The following is an 18,073-nucleotide window of genomic DNA, read 5'->3' on the forward strand; positions in this document are numbered from 1 at the left end:
TTTAAAATGTTACACTAAACACACTGTTGGGTTGCTCGTGGGAAGGCAGGGGTTGGGAAACATTCTTAAAAGGATCTCTTACAGTATTGTATACAATGTTATCATGACTACAACATGAGGAAAAATGTCAACAAAATAATGATAACTAATAATAATAATAATAATAATAATAATAATTAGGATGAACAGCAACATTGACATCAGAGAGCAAATAAACAGGAGCAGTTCAGGTGAAAAAAAAGAAAGAAAAGAAATATTGACATCCTGGGATAACCAATGAGAGCAGCCTAAGAGAAAACAAATATCATCCCTCCTAAAGAAAAACAATGCACTCACTTTGTGCCCAAACTAAAGTTTACAGACCGCACGGTCAATACTGCTCACCCTTTCTCAAATTCAGCTCCACCTCTCACATTATGAGGTATGCCGGGCGTAAAATAAGTGCACCCTACTTAAAGACTTGACTTGTCGAATAAGAAAGCAGGAGGAGATCTTCAACATAATCAAACCTGGCTGAAGGGGGAGTAAGGCAGCTAGAAAGAGTTCAAAAATTTGAGGAGGTGACAACGTTGCCAGTTCAATTTTGTCTAATGTATCATTTTAGGTATCAGAGACACTTCAGACATGATACAAATACTTCCTGTCACTGGAAAAGCATTATATCATTGCTAGTGTCCGACTGGCCACCCCACTGATGTTTCAAGTCCTGTGCTCAAATTCCCCATGGCTTTAGTGCACACAGGTTTATGAGGTTCATTATGCAAGAATTCAGAAGAATTACAGCCTTGGGTGTGGTTTAACATACATGCACAGAGACGTACAGCCTCTGTCAAACACACACAGACACACACACACACACACACACACACACACACACACGCGCATCAGTTGTGGCAGTAAGAACAGGATGTCGAGGAGGTGCATGCTGGTTAAAGAACCGAATGTGCCACATCATCTGTGGTGCGAAGCTCTCGTGCTTTGTTAGAGTCTTGTGTACAATTTAGTCTTTCGCTCCCTCTACCCTACCTTTTATTAACGTGATTAAAAAAAAGCAACATTTTCCTCTCTTACCGAACGGCAACATTATCCCTGAGGAGAAAAGTCAACTTTCCCCTCGAAATGAAATCTGTTACGAAACCCCCTGAAATTGATATATCAGTTAATGCTATGCTTTCTGTTTATAGTATGTTTAACACATAACATATTAAGGTATATTGAGTGTATACTGTTCTTTTTTAAGATTTTTGTTTTTCCTTTTCAGACATGCTATTAAAACAAGGCATAAGAGGCAGTGTGTGTGTGTATGTGTGTGTGTGTGTGTGTACATGTGTGTATGTGTGCGACATCTGAGCACATGCCTTCTACTGTCTTTCTATACTTATGTTAGTATTAAAATGTTTGGGATTATAGATTGAAACTGCTATTTCACCTCCCCAGTCCACAGAGAGATCTCACAAGGGTCTGTGGATGTTGCAATATGGCTAAAGGACTGTGGACAGTAAATAAGGACAGAATTGGCTCTTGGTTCTAAAGGGTCCATCAAGTGCCAAAATAGTCGAACAAGGAGTCCTGGTGAATCACTGTACAAGCTTGTGTGTGTGTGTGTGTGTGTGTTTGATATGCTGGTTTAGTTCACACTAAAGGACTGACTATACAAGGGAAGCTTGTTATAAACTATCTAATGTGCATCACCTTCAGACTGTCATTTCAAAGACTAAGAAAGTAGCCATTTAAGCGATTTAAGAGTATGGTCTCTGAACCGCATGTTACGCCCGAGTCATTTCGTCCCAACGAAAGTGATTCGGGTATGGTCCCAGAGGAATAAAAGAGAATGGAAGAGAGCGCAGACGTTTTAAGGTGAGCTGGTTTAGATAGAAAAGGATAGGAGGGAGATATCCTGAGAACTTACACACCGCTAGATTTCAAAAACACACACATTCGCACTCGAACTCGGACACACGCTTCATACAGGGAACAAGAAAGGGATCATGTCTGAGTGTATGTGTGCGTGTTGAGGGCTTTTGTCCCTGAGGGTTCGGACTTCTGACCAGGCTGGTTTTAGAACAGTGTCAGTTTGTGACTTTCTGTGCATTTGTATCCCACCACATCACAGAGAGACTGACCACAGTCTGTCACTGAGGAAAATAATGCTGGGTTGCTGGAGATCGAGACCCTCAAACCAGACCAGTCCTTCTGATGCCCATCTCTAGGTCTCTTTGTGGGGTTCTGAGGGATAGCTCACAGGCACTTTGCAAAATAAAATTCTCTTCTAAAAATATAAAATACTCTCTAGTGCCAAAGTTCATCACTCCTGAGGGTCGCTGGGGCACGTGGGTGAACTCATTCATCTTCACGGTCACACTGAGATGTACTGGAACGTGTGCTGGAATGAGGGTAGTCTGGGGAGCAGGATTCGATTAAGCAAGGGTCAGTTACTCTAAGTGTGCAGTGTATGTGTCAGTATTACTGTTGTCAGTATCAGCAGTCATTGATCAAAAAAAAGAGTCACGTTTGAGTGTGGGTCCATCAGCAGTTGCAGAGTTGTGTATCAGCAGTCGTCTACGTGTGTTGAAGAGTATCAGCAGTCCTTGTTCTCCAGTGACAGCTGTGCCGTGGCTCGGTGGAGCTCGGCGCTAACTCTGTGATGAGCGAGAGGAGGTGGGCTTTCTCCCTCTCCGCTCCCACTTCCACTCCCACTCTCCTCCACCATCCCGTTTCTCTCTCTCCCTCTCTCTTCTCCTCTCACTTTCTTGTCTTCCGCCTCTTCCATGTGCTGGTCCTGGTCCCAGCGCCGTTTGAACCGGAGCTTCAGTGGGATACACTGGGAGTGCATTTGTGGCAGTCCGCCGGATGCCAGCTGCATGTCCGCAGGCTCTACAGGTTCGCTCTTCACAACGGGGTTACCGCGCCGACCATCACCTGAGGAAGAGGTGGGAGGGACGAAGAAGGGTGGAGGGGCGGGGGCTTTGAACACCTCTTCCTCCAAGTCCTCATCTGGGTGGAGACGGGCATCAGTGCCATTGGGCTGTTGGTGCTTTTGGCTGTGAGGATAATGCTGATGGTGATGGTGATGATGATGATATTTATGGTAGTGAGAGGGGAAAACGGCAAACTCTTCGTCTCTTTCATCAGCTTCTTCATCACTGATGTCAGTCACTTCGACTTCCTCTTCTGATTCAATGTCAGATATGGGCTCGACCTGTAGAGAGAGACAGAGTGGATGTAGTGTCAAAAACAGAGTTGGGTGTAACTGTCCATGACATTTTTTTTTTTTTTTTTACTAGCATAATTTCTAACTTTTACTGAGCATAACTACACCTTACTTTATTCATTTCTATTAGTTGTTCAGACTTGCAAATGACACTTTTGAAATTACACAATATTTTTAAGTTTGCTTGAACTGTGGGAACTGATATGACTATACAACGGAAAAGTAAAATATTCAAATATTATAAAAAAATATTCAAATATTTTACCCACAATTTAAGTCCGATGCCGTTTTTTTAAAATTCTTAAAAAAAGTTTGATTAGCTGAATGGATTGTTTGGCATTGTTCAACCTAGCACTCAAAATATTAAATTAGTTCAATATATAGACTTGACAATAGAGCTTAGATCGAGCTCAAAAAAATCCCGGCCTGACACATTAACTATAATTATGAGCCCAGCCCGATTTAAACCCGACCATTTTTTAATACGTGGGCGTACTGACGAGAATGAGCATGTAATGAGCGAAGTGGACCGGTGTGACGCTCAGCTCAATAATCGGCTCTATGCCAGCGCTCTCCACTCATGAACCCTCACCGGTAAAATGATGTTCACTCAAATCCCGCTCAGACATGACATTTATCTGTACTGTAGCCTACTATACTTGTTGTAGCCATTAAACAATGTATTTTGTTTCATATTTATGTTTAAATATTATAATGTTATTTTTAAATGTCATCTGATTATGAAAAGTGCAAAGATGCGAGTGGGTCAGAAATGATTTTGACCACTTCATTAAGTTTTGTTTTGTAGAAAGCATTTCTTTAAAGTGAATTTCGTTTTGTATAAATTGTCTCTTAATTTTAATGTTTCATCAGCCAATTGCCTGGATTTAATAAACAAGAAGCAAATAGGCTATAGCAGACAATAATTGTGACATAAAATCGATCACGATTGCTCTTGAACATGTCTCATAAATAAACCGAAACTCAGCAGGCTACTTGCCTCACAGACATGAGAAATATGTGTATAGAAAGCTTGAAATGTCCGCTTTTAAATGAAACGATTCGAAACGAAAATAAATATTTAAGCAAAGCGCACTGTTCACGCGAGCAGCTCATGACTGGCGTCTCAGCGGTTCTGTTCAGAATGCTGCGCTTCATCACTGCGTGTGCTGTGAGTTTAACACGCATTTTTAGACTAATTCTGACTTTGTACACATTTGTTTCTTAGTTGTAGTATTAGTTCTTACTTTGCTAAAAAAAAAAAAATTATTTCTGATTATGGCATAGCTTTCTGCCCACCCAATTAGGCTAATAAAGTAATGATTAAAAAAACACAAATGCTTGATCAAGGGCCCCAGCCCAAGGATAGTGGTGGGAAATATCGGAATCTAAACTCTACTTGACAAGGATTTATTAGAGATACATTTATTCATTAATAGAACTTAATACGCAGTGTGGACATTTACATGCAATTTAAAAGTTACATTTCAGTTGGACTAAAAACAGTTAAGGCCATTCACACCAAGAAAGAGAACTATAATTATAACAAAAACTATATTAGCGTTTACACCAAAGGACGATAACATTCTGTTTATTATAATACGCATACTGCAGTTGTGTCGTCTTCTGCTTTAAATACTCACGCTCTTTAAAGCTGAGTGAATACTGATTGGCTTTTAAAGTTTTCATCGTTCATCGGCTGGAAAAACTTGTATGGAAAGGGATTGTAATGATATTGTTCCTCTGTGTCGTTATCATGACAGCTGTGGTATGGACTCCGCTATTCTCATAGTTCTCATAATTTGAGTGACTATTAAAACTGTATAGTTGTATTCATCACCCTTGGTCTGAACATACCTTAATCCGTCGTTTTAAAACAATGTAAACGGCAGATTTTTGCAAAGTTGGACTAATGAAAAACAAGGAATGGCAAACTTTTTAGCAACTGTGCATGTAATCGTACAGAACATTATTACCTTAATCTTGGGCAAGCCAGCGCTGTTTAGCGAGCCAGTTGAGGAGGAGTTGGACACCAGTCCTGATCCACTGGCTGAACTGAGGTCACTGCCAAACGACAATGAGGAGCCCAGACCGGATGTAGATGTGGAGGAAAGCGAGCCCTGTCGACCCTGACTATCGCGCTGTTTTCGGCCCAGTGGAGGAGGCTGCAGCTTGAACTTGAAGGGAGAATGGTGCTGCTCCTCCCCCAAGTGGTGGTGAATAGGGTGAGCGTGAGGCGGCGGGAGGCTGGAGTGATGGCTGTTGAGCACCGAGGGCCTCTCGGCAGGGCCGCGATCACAGGCCTGGGGTCCGGGCATGCCTTTGTCAGGGCGCTGAGGATGAGGAACGATGATGTTTGGGTAATGAAAGAAGGCACGAGGGCTCAGGTGGTAATTGTAAACGCTCTGGGTGTGAGCCTGCAGGTATCGCTGCATATCCTCTGGGTTGAAGGAGAAGATGGAGCCAGGCATGGGTGACAGGGTAGGGGAGGGCGTGTAGGCCAGGTGAGAGCCTGGGGTCATAGAGAGCGCTGGTGAGAGAGGTGGCGCTAACAGGCCTGGCCCTCCCGGACCAGGCAGAGGCGAAACGGTGAATGGTGAGAGAGGCTCAGGGTGACCTCTGTGTCCGACCTCTGACACTCGATGACCTCTGTGACCGCCGTGTCCACCGTACATCCTGAACATAGCTTCATGAGACAAACGAGGGTGGACGGCACCTCGAAAACCACCACCGCCTCCTCCTCCGCCTCTCTCAGCCACTCTTTCAGTCACTCTCTCCTCTGACGCCCCTCCGTTCCCATCTTCAATCTCAGAGTTGACGGAAGTTCCATCGCTGCAGTCGGAGACGGACCCACGGGCAATGCGGCGGCCGCTGAACATCCCAGGACTGCGCAGCTCCTCGCTGCTGGGGGACCGCAGCACCTCAGACACCTGCATGTCTGATGGAGTGGATGGAGGGAAACGGAAATGGGGACCTGTAGGAACTGGAGGAGCACTCTGAGGAACAGCCGCTCCTGTGGAGAGACAAACACAGCAGGAAGGAGGTCTTAGCTGTGTTTTGTATTTTATTGTGTAAATAAATATATGTGATGTGTGTGTGATTGTTTTGTACCTGCAGACCCCATATCAATGAAAGGGTAGTTGACCAGGACCAGCTTGTTGAAATTGAACTTGTAGGTGAAGCGTTTTCCTTTAGTTTTATGGAGAATTCTCTTGTTGTAATAATACCTGCACAAAGACAAGCAGTCCACATTAGCCCACACTGAATCAAATTTAAACCTGGACATAAATGAAGTATAAAGTTATTCTACATATTTTACACAAACAAAGAAACGTCATGATGTAAAATCAATAAAAAACATTCCAGATTCTAATCTATTTGTAGGTCACTAATCAAATAAGTAAATACGTATGTGACACTGAATATGTGAACTCTTTGTACAGGCAACCATATGTTTGTACTCCATTGAAGATTATCTTTGGATCATCTTAAATCATGCAGAAGAACATGAACATCAGGTTTGACAAACTTGTAGAGTTCATGCAGCTTGATGGCTGCTGTCAATAAAAAACAAAAAGGGGGACAAACTAAATACTAAGACATTGCCATCTAAATATTTACATTGAACCTTATACTCAAATTGCTATGATGATAATATAATTTGAAATGAAAAATATACATATTTAATAGGTACACATACATACATGTGTGTATGCGTATAGGATTTATATAGAATTTTCACCAGTGCAGTGTACAAACAAAATGTCTAATGAATCAGTTTAATGCTGATCATTGCAAAGAGGCAGAAAGGAAGGAAAAGAAATATTAAAATTTGTGTTTGTATATTTTTTTGTGTGATTGGAGGTATTGTCAGGACGTCTTTGGTCACTCTAGTGCCATTTTATATAATGCTAACCCACTGATAAATTCTCCTTTCTTAATCTCCTTATATAATCCCATTCTCTCTCCCTTCCTATCTATATATTAACCTTTGTCCTTCCCCAGCCTTTTACATAACATCTCTCTATTCCTCACAACCCTCCATCCATTTATATAACTCCACTAACACTGCATCTTTCTTACAGACCAGCACAACTCTCTGTGTGTGTGTGTGTGTGTGTGTGTGTGTGTGTGTGTGTGTGTGTGTGTGTGTGTGTGTGTGTGTGTGTGTGTGTGTGTGTGTGTGTGTGTGTTTGTGTGTTTGTGTGTTTGTGTGTTTGTGTGTGTGTAAATCCCTGTGACAATAATTCATCTTGCACTTAATAACCTTCGAGCCACAATTCTCTGTGAATGACATGTTTCAGGGAAAATGCTGACACTGAGCTTTTTAAATGCACAAGGATATATTTACTCACCCTGTGTGTGTGTGTGTGTGTGTGTGTGTGTGTGTGTGTGTGTGTGTGTGTGTGTGTGTGTGTGTGTGTGTGTGTGTGTGTGTGTGTGTGTGTGTGTGTGTGTGTGTGTGTGTGTAAAATCAGACAGTCTGTAGAGATTAAGCTGAGACAGACAGATACAGTCTTGTGGTCAGATGAAGATGTTAGCGTGTGTAAATGTGTTTGATTTGTGGTCAAAATCATTTCACCCCCCCCCCCCCCTCGGGTTCAGACAAGCAGATTTTTAAGTATGTGCCGTCAACCACCAGACATGAAAAGCATGTGACAACGGGCACCACAGCATATGCTGAATGCACCTTAAATATAACCATTAACAAAGACAGAGATGTAAGCAGGTGATCAGCAATCACGTGACCCACTGTAACACTGAGCCACACAGCGATATAAATATACTTGAGACAGCTGTGGATTAGCATCTACCAAATACACCAGCAGCAGCAGTGTTTGCATGGATAGACATCCAGCTCACACAATCCACTTACTTCTGCACTGTTTGGCTGGAGGTGGTAACCTGAGCTTATATGATGGATGACAGATGAAAATGCAGAGGTGAGGCTGTGACGTTCCAATCAACAGGCCGGGCAAAGTAACACTTATTTCTGTGGCTGTCAGAGATGACTGGTTCTTGGGAAAAAGTCAGTGTTACACAATGTCTTCATTGAATGTACTTTCTATATATCGTGGGGCTGGTCTCCTAGGCACAGGTTAAACCTCCTTAAACTGCAGCAAATTGTCCTTTCTGTGGTGAAAACCAGTCGGTGTAGTATGTAACAGCTGGGGTTTTTCTTGAATCGTCATAGTTTGCACTTTCCTTGATGTGAGATGACTTGAAGACATGACTTTCACTTATTTTCACTTATTCACTTATTTTCACTTATTCCCCTGATTATAATTTTTTTCAAAAATGCATTAAAATGCAACCAAATATCACAAGAAAAAAGGCCTCATTAAACACACCTGATTCAACTCATCAAGTCTTTAAGGCATATTCGAAAACTAGGTATTAGAGTAAGGTTTGTACTGAACTCTGCAGAGCTATGGCCCTCCAGGAATTGAGTTTTGCACCCCTCCGTTGTGATTTCTAGAGCTGATACAAGGCAGAGTGATGTAAGTTTTATTATGATGGCATCATCTGTGATTTCTAGGAATAACACTATGTAGTTCATATCATGTAAGACACAATACCAGCTTCAGATTGCACCATTCATTGTTTTGCCTAAAAAGCAAGACTGTCCAAACCCAGTCAAAGATCCCGTCAAAGACATATTTTAGTCATTTCTGGTTTAAATTGAGATCCCTTCCTTTTTTTACCCACTTATCCTCTGCCATTCTAAAGTCAAGGGTCGTATATACTGACCCAATAGCATATCTTGAAAACTAGTGCCAATCAACAATTTTAAACATCCTTTTCGTTCTCAGTGACCCAGAATTAGTAAAGTTTGACTACTTTTATTTTAGAAGCATTTCAGCTGTAGACCAGTGATAGTGAACTTTTTTAGTTTGGAATAATCATTCATTCTAATTATTAGAAAAAAAGTGAGCAGTGACGCTGTTAAAATATTATTAATATTTGAAAAGTTTTGTCCATCAATCTACCATATGGGGGGGATTACATCATAGACCACTGCTGACCCTTCTTGATGTGTGTCAAGGTCAATTTACTTAATTTTAAAGATCTTAAAATTTGACTGTTATGGCAAGTAAAGGATAGATTAGGTTGTAAAATGTCATGTGGTGCGACTCCCCAAATGTAATGATATTTAGGAATAAAAAAAATCATGATGCTTGTGAAAACAAAATTGAACTTTAAACATTTTTTTTTTTATTAAAATGTGTACTCGCACACATATATTCAAAGTGTAAAATATGTTTTTAACTTGAAGGTTCCACCACATGGCATAACATTTTTCAATATATATTTTATGGTATAAAAAAATTTCAAAACCAACTTTAAAACAAAGACTACATTACTTCAAACTTGGCGAGTTTAAAACTAACATATTTTCTTTAAAAAAAATCACACACTTGACCCTAACACCTGTGAGTAAAATACTTAAATAAAAAGTTTCATAATAATATTTGTCTTGATAAGCACAACTGAATAATGCGACTTGTTTACAAACAATATATCTTAAAGTCATGCTCTATGACAACAGTTCACTGACAAAAAAAATTGGTGTAGAAACAATTTTCACTCAGAAATGGCTAGTAAATGTCAAACTATTACAAAGAACACATTGAATTAAATGTAAAATGTTGAAGTATAACAACTAAAATTATATTTTCTTTAATAGTAAACCTACTCCAATAATTGTTCTTTTATGTACAAATGTACAGTGTGTGTGAAAGAAATGTCGCTCACCCCACACACACGTGTACCCGCTCTCTCAAACACACTTTAAAGAGCATTTGAACTGACTTCAAAGCAGAAGAAAGGATTCTTTGAGCATCTGCATCTAGTGGCAGTGACCCTCCTTCTGTCACACACTTACACACCTGTGAACCCACACGCTGGCTGGTCTAACAGAAACAGTGAGTGCTGACCGATTTTCAAAGGATAGGTTATAAAATGACCAAATCTTTAACAGATGCTGGCAGATACATATATTCCGGTGACTAAAAGACTTTAGGTGGTACAGTCGATCAGATTTCCAGGAAACAATCAGATTTTACTGGGTTAGAACTTGGATTAAACAGCAGATTATTAAAAGCTCTCAGAGAGTCAATATTCTGTGACTGACGGGAATACAGGAGCTGAACAAATACTACAGCGATTCCTGGAATTCGCAAATCAGGGCCTTTGCAACCTGCTATATAGAAGAGATGGAAAGAAATAAAGAAAGAGAGACGGGAAGAGGATTATCAGTCAGATGCTGATGATGTACATTGTGCTGTTTTTTCCCTGTCGTGTGTGTACTTGTTGCGCTATATTTGTGAGGACCAAAGGGGAAATTCCTCCCAAACATTCCTTGCATCTTTCTGAAAATATCCTTACAAAGTTTAGAAAAATACTCCCAAATGTCTGAAAACAACCCCACAAACGTATATACATAATGCCTTAAAACATCTTCACAAACTTCTAAAAAAATATATACTGACTCACAAATGTCTGAAAACAACCTCACAAACTCATATATAATTGATACAAGTTGTCATATTCACTAAAAAGGCATCTTCACAAACTTCTTCAAAATCTGAAAATATCCATATAAACTTTTTGAAAAATATCCTCACAAAACTCTAAAACATCTGAAAAATGTCTTCGCGAATTCCTGAAAACAAATTCTCACAATCTCACAAATGTATGAAGGTAAATTTGAGGCCCTCACACATATACAGGTTTATGTATTAGCTATACTTCTGAGGTAAATCTGTCCCCAGAAAGTAGTGAATATGACAAAACCTCACTATGGGAACATGTGGGCACATCCACATTCAGAAAACAATTCATAAAAGAAATACAGTCATTTTAAAATCAAGAGTTTTCTATTAAAGGTAGGGTTATGGTATGGTTTAGGGCTGGTTTACAGTTCTTAAAATTAGCTATATAAAGAATAGAAGTCCTCATTTGGATAGTAAACGTGTGTGTGGGAGGAGGAGGAGGCGAGAGTGGCAAAAAAAAAGTGAAGCGATGGGGTGGGGTAAGAATGGGCCTGTGTGGCTCTAGGGCGGCTGGTAAACGGACAGTGAGATCCACTCCATCCATAAGCTCTATTGAGAAGCCAGAGATAAACATCATGTTTTGTATGCTGCGTGTGTTAGCGCGTGTCACTGTTGCACTAGCGTGTGTATGTGTGTATCTCCACCCACTGAGCTAATAAAGAGCTCATTCTGTCCCTGACAATAAGACCCAAAACTGCCCTCAAATACACACGCGCGCACACACACGCATGTCGTCATCCTCCTCCAAACAAAGAGAGCTGTTGTAGGACAAGGCCTCTGACCCACTCTTTCCACAAGTGCACACACTCACACTCACACACACACACAGTCAATCTTAATCAAATCTCCAAAGAGTGAAGAAGAAATCATGGCTGGCCACTTTAATCAACATCACATCGGTTCTGATGACTGCATTGAGAGTGTCTGACATCAAAATAACCTCACAGACATGTTAAATATGACGACAGAGAGACCCAGACTTTGTCAAAACACTTTGACTTCCTGTTAGCAATGAAAGGAAAAAGGTTTAGAAAAGTCTGAAGGAAGAAAAAGGCGGCATTAACATTGTTTTGGACCCCATTGACTTTCATTATATGCTCAAAAACAGTTGAAAGATTCTTTAAAAAGATTCTTTATGGATTGAGCTCCCTAGAATAAAAGAAAGTCACATGGTTTTGGAAAGACGTGAAGGTAAGTAATGATGACAGACTGCATTCAAACTGATCACATGACTAAAATTTCACTCAGTTGGCTTTGTAAAGTAAAAATTCTTTGCATGGAGTAACTGAGTTTAAATAAACAGGCTCTGGGGAGTTCTTTAGTTGGGACAATTTTGATAATAGTGGGATGAAAACTAATAAGGAAGGGAATGAGCAGTTGGGCGTTCATTGTGCCCAGAGCCAGAAAGGAAATGTCCTGACGTCCAGTGGAACATCAACAGTGGGACAATAGAATTCCATTTTTGCTGAATTTCCACACGCGTGTGGCAGGAAGGTGATGAGTCGAGTCCCAGCGGGCCGTCCGCAGGAGAACATAATTGAAACAACACCCCTAACTCCATCAACATCAAGTCAAATTCCAGTCAGGATTAGAGCATTAGCCCAGACTTTTATACATGCCATAGAGTGGCCAAGAAAGGTCTGAAAAGGAGCATTTGTTCTGGAATAAAGGGACGTCACAAATGCGCAGGGTTGAATGTGAAATCCCTGTTGCGAGTTGAAAAGTGTCAGATTGAAGGTATGAATCAGATGGAGGAGTAGAGTGTGGGATTGTGGGGTAGGGAGGCGGTGTAGATGTGGAGGAATGGCAATGAGTCATTGACATTATAAGACAAAAAAGAATGGAGGAGAGGAAATAAGACAGAGGGAAAAAAGAAGAGAGGAACAAGACTACTGCTTACAGGAATGTTCAATGTAGTTGAAGCTATATTAACAGAAAATAATTCTGGCTTGTTTGGTTAAAAAAACAGCAATATATGAAGGTTAAATTCATTAATATCAGTTAATGCATTAGCTGTTAGTGTTATTTTACACAACTTGAAAGGTAAAAATGTATTAGGATATGTAGATAGTAACATTAACTTTGAACAATACTTTTACATAATTTGTAATTGTTTGTTAGATACCTACGTTGGCATGAAATGAAAATTCACCCTTCTTGTAAATGCATGTAAGATCTTAAGCGATTTTGGCCACGATTTGGCCATCTGAGAAAAATTTAGCAAATCCTAAAAGATTCCTCTGATCCTAGGCTAAAATCTGAAGTCTTTGATCATTAGTTTAATAAGCCGATTAATGACCGCTGCGATAACATTTTAGACGAAATTCTTGCAGTGTCAGAAGATTTGGCACAATCCTGGAGTGTGACTTCCCCTACGATGACCGTCAAATTATCTTCGATTTTCAAGACAAACTATGACCAAAATGAGCGCTTCAGATTTCTTTGTAGCCACCATTTCAATCCCACGTGTAATGAAACTCACTGTCACCGAACGAGTCATTGATTGATGATATAAAACTCCGGACGAGTTTTCTTGCACGCGTCCGTTTTTAGCGCGCCTTGACTATCATAAGTCTGACATCAATGACAACTGAGATCTTACAGTGTGACATGGCTTACAGCGGGGATCATGTTCATACAGTCTGACAAGGAACAATCATGAAGGACTATTATAAAATCGCACAGTGTGCACCCTGCTTTAGTGTGAATGATTCATCCATGTATGTGACGTGTTGAATTTTTAATATTTTTTTCTTGATCTTGTAATGTGTAAATCAAAATGTCTTAACTCAATCTTCCGGTGAGACTTCTCTCTGATGATGTATGCAGGACTTCTCCAATCCTTTACAGATGAAAAGATCTGTTGTTACTTGTTTCATTGCAACTCTAACTAATGTTAATGTATTGAAACTTGCTGTCAAATATTATTATAAAATCAAACACTGTGTTTACAATAATGCTCTTAAAATGGAAGTCTCTCTTGCACTGGGATCAAAATTACAATACACACTTTACTACTCACGAGACTTAAAATCACATTGTCTGTACAAAGTAACAGTCAATATTTCTTCAGTCATGTAAACCCTGTAACTTTTTCATGATACGTGGAAGGCAATTTAGGTAACTTTATAGGTCAAATAAATACATATTTGTACTAAAGTATTAATGTAAGCACTTAAACAAAAATACAACCTACACATTTATTATTTTAATGCCTTGCCCTGTAGACTGCCACTGTAAGCGTATTGTAGTAATGTGCTGTTTACTCTGACTTAGGTCCACAGAGAGAGGAGAGAGAACAGAGGACTCAAATGAGAAGTTATGTGCGGCTGCTTGACCTTCTGACGAGGGCAATGCAAATATCTCCTGCCCAGAACGCGGAGAGGAACTCATGCTGAGAATGATCAAAGGACAAGGTCTCTATCTGACAGCAAATGACGGTCCACCCCAGTCCAACAATTACCAGGTTCAGGTTTCAAAACTCACGTTGTGCCACTCTGTGTGCAGTGTTGCCAGATTGAACAATTTGAATTCACCAAATAGTTTCGAATGAATTGCGAAAAATGTGCTTGGGCAGAGGTGGACCAAATCTTTTATGATGATTTGAGCACATTTTAAAGAAAATATATAATGAAGAAATTCAATTGAATGGTTGTTCAGTAGTGTCCAGAAAATACGTGTAGCCAAATTCCCCAGTATGTTCCATACATTCAAAGAATTTAAAGAATTTTTAATGTTGTTTATATATCTATGTGGTGTTTTTGATATGCTTTAAGACAAACCATGTGCAATTTCATCAGTCAACAACACCATTGCTGAGTATTTTCTCCTTAAAACTACAGTTTACCAAAGACAAAGATACTTTTGAGGAAACCGAGAGCTCCCTGACCTCTCCATAGACAGCTATTTAACACTTTTAAGGTCCACAAAGGTAGTAAAAACAATGTTAAAATAGTCCATGTGACTCCAGGGATTCAACCTTAATTTTATGAATTGACACAAATACTTTTTGTGCACAAAAAACAAACAAAAATAACGACTTTATTCAACAATTTCTTAATGCCTGTGTCAGTCTCCTAGGCTGTTGACGTAGTAAATACAGTACAGCGCTTCAGAGTTACGCCGGCTTACTATTGGTGGTTGCTGCTCACGTGAGCACCACGAAGCATGCGTATGATGCTGGCGCAGGAGCTGACCAACGTAAACTCCGCCTGAAGAAATTGTTCAATAAAGTTGTTATTTTTGTTAGTTTTTTTGCGCAGAAAATGTATTCTCGTCGCTTCATAAAATTAAGCTTGAACCACTGGAGTCACATGGACTATTTTAACAATGTTTTTTACTACCTTTCTGGAGCTTGGAAGTGTTAATTAAATAGCTGTCTATGGAGGGGCCAGAGAGATCTAGGATTTCATAAAAAATATCTTCATTTGTGCTCCAAAGATGAACGAAGGTCTTACGGATTGTGAACGAGATGAGGGTGAGTAATGAATGGCACAATTCAGTAAAAACAGTAAACTAACCCTTTAAAAACCCAGCACAGGCTTACGCTGTGTTCCATCTTCTGAATGTTTTAGGACCTTCGACAAAAAAAATTTACTCACCTAACCAAAAGGTAGATACAGTAGTTGCAATCATGCTCTAATTAGAATTTAGAATGACAGTAATTTGGCAGATAGGGACAGTATCACTTAAAATTACAGCAGCAAGTAACTTGGCTTCATAGTTATACTTTCTTTCAAACACAAATACGCATTTGTACGAACAGGGCACACATTTACATTTGTAATAACAGAGTGAAGAGGAAGGGTGACATCATAGTTTAGCACAGCTGTCTGCATGTAAACAGTTTACACTTCACTATCATTATACTTTCTATTTTGTAAAAGAATACATTTAAGCTGAAAATCTGATTTGGTAAAAACAAACAACAGGCTAAAAATAGAGAAGACGAGGAGTATAACTTGGATTATCCAACATAAGTGGTAGAGCTTTTAAGACAGTGTTTATGTCTTTTGGATAAGTGATGGAAAAAAGACAGCAACACATACACACCCACCCACCCACATGTGTTAATCCTTCAGTACACTGTTAACATGGGATCTTGTCAATGTTTGCAATCATGCAAAATCTCTTTTCCTAACAAAAGCTCCAACTGTCTCCAACTGCCCTGATAACATGACGTGATTCCAAAAGTCCAAATCCCATAACACAACATAACACACTATTGCTGCTTAGTCTGGCTTTACTCCTGTGTCCAGAAAAACTCATGAAGGCCTAATCACTGATACTAATAAAAACGTTATATATGAATGAATCACATTATTGTAAGTAACATGTGTCAATTAACAATAAATCAGAAAAGTACACCAGGTCGTCGTAGTCTACAGCATCATTAACAACCTCACCAGCCCACAAGATTGGGAACTGCACCATGCAAACTCTTTTTTGGGCGTCTCTGTGCAGTTACCTGATTTGCATAATTCCTTTAGTCAATTATTTGTTAAACAACATAGCCAACACATTCAAATAAATAATTGTTTAAACAGCCACAATTTAAGTTAAGGTTTCTTGCATCAAAACAGTCCTTTTGTTAAGTTCACTTCGTTTTTAACCTTTTTTCTCAGCCTTATAACTAAACAAGCAACACTGTCTTTGAAATATGGTTAAAGTGTATTTCCAAATATATTGAGAAGCATTTATGGTAATTTATGGTTTATTTATGGATCATGTACTTAAAGGACAAATAGCTTAACAAATAGCACATCCACTGTAGTGGTCTAACTGCACTGGATCATGAACTGATGGTGATTGATTACGTTCAGCGCAGAACCCTCGTGTGGCGTAACTCAGCTAACATATGAGGTCTACCCTGAGAAGGCATCAAAATAAAGGCAGAAAGTGGATCACACTCCATCCACTTTGAGGATCAGTGCTGATCTACTAAAGCAGGTGAGTCAGAGACGAAAATAAAGTCACAAATGAGCAAATGCAGATCAGGTCAGAAAACGGAGTGAAGGCTAAAACTGTCGGCTGCTCAGAATACATTCGCCAGTCTGTCCTCTAATGAGATCGGCTCATGCACAGGTAATACTGAGAGATCAGACTCTACACAGTTATAACTCTCCAGCGACAGGGTCAATCCCATAACGCAACACAAGAGTTGGATGATTTAGCTGCTTCTGTTCCTCTACATTTAGACTGAGCAGAAATATACTTCCAGTCAAAAGTTTGGAAACTGTACTATTTTGATTGTTTTGGGTTTTTTTTTTTAAAGAAGTCTCTTCTTCTCACCAAGGCTGCATTTATTTGATCCAAAATACAGCAAAAACAGTATTATTGTGAAATATTTTTTTATAATTTAAAATAACTTTTTTCTATTTGAATATATTTTAAAATGCATTTTCTGAATTTTTAGCATCATTACTCCAGTCTTTAGTGTCACATGATGCTTCAGAAATCATTCTAATATGATGACTTGCTGCTCAAGAAACATTTATTATTATTATCAATGTTGAAAACAGTTGTGTACAAATTTTCAGGATTATTCAATGAATAGAAAGTTCAAAAGAACAGCATTTATCTGAAATATAAAGCTTTTGCAACATTATAAATGTCTATACTGTCACTTGATCAATTTAATGCATCCTTGCTGAATAAATGTATTGATTTCTTTAAAATTAAAATTTTACTGACCCAAAACTTTTGAACGGTAGCACTATGTTACAAAAACTTTCTATTTCAGATAAATACTGTTCTTTTGAACTTTCTATTCATCAAAGAATCCTAAAAAAAAATGTTTTACACAACTGTTTTCAACATTGATAATAATCACAAATGTTTCTTGAGCAGCAAATCATCATATTAGAATGATTTCTGAAAGATCATGTGACACTGAAGACTGGAGTAGTGATGCTCAAAATTCAGCTTTGCATCACAGGAATAAATGACATTTTAAAATATATTAAAATAGAAAACAGTTATTTTACATTTTAATAATATTTCACAATATTACAGCTTTTTTTCAACAATCAAAATAGTAGTTTCCAAACTTTTGACTGGTAGTGCAGGCCACAGTCTTTATTGGCCAAACTAAAACGCTCCAGCATTTCACTATTTAAATAGTAAATGGTTAAAAGGTTGGACGTGTTTCAAGCTGCACCATGTTTTGTAATGATTAGCTTATTCTGCTTGGTCCAGAGATAGTATGAGGAGGAAAAGAAAGGCAACTCGTAAAATAATTAAAGGGATAAATCGTAACACTCAAAACGGTGGTTGCAGAAATTGAGTGAGTAAAAGAGCCTTAGTA

The 18,073-nt window shown here is 39.1% G+C and overlaps 1 protein-coding gene across 1 annotated transcript in view; it reads right to left on the minus strand.

Annotated features, from left to right (window-relative positions):
* Positions 1–889: 889 nt before the first annotated feature.
* erfl3 (Ets2 repressor factor like 3) overlaps positions 890–18,073 on the minus strand; it is a 48,903-nt gene continuing 31,719 nt past the window's right edge. The window contains exons 3-5 of the mRNA XM_079837311.1: positions 6,323–6,438; positions 5,188–6,224; positions 890–3,199 (exon numbers count right to left, since the gene is read on the minus strand). Of these exons, the coding sequence (XP_079693437.1) occupies positions 2,579–3,199; positions 5,188–6,224; positions 6,323–6,438 (1,774 nt within the window). The 3' untranslated portion in view covers positions 890–2,578. The remainder of the gene's footprint in view (positions 3,200–5,187; positions 6,225–6,322; positions 6,439–18,073) is intronic.

This window comes from Gobio gobio (assembly GCF_949357685.1).
Source record: "Gobio gobio genome assembly, chromosome: 15".
Classification (NCBI taxonomy): Eukaryota; Metazoa; Chordata; class Actinopteri; order Cypriniformes; family Gobionidae; genus Gobio; species Gobio gobio.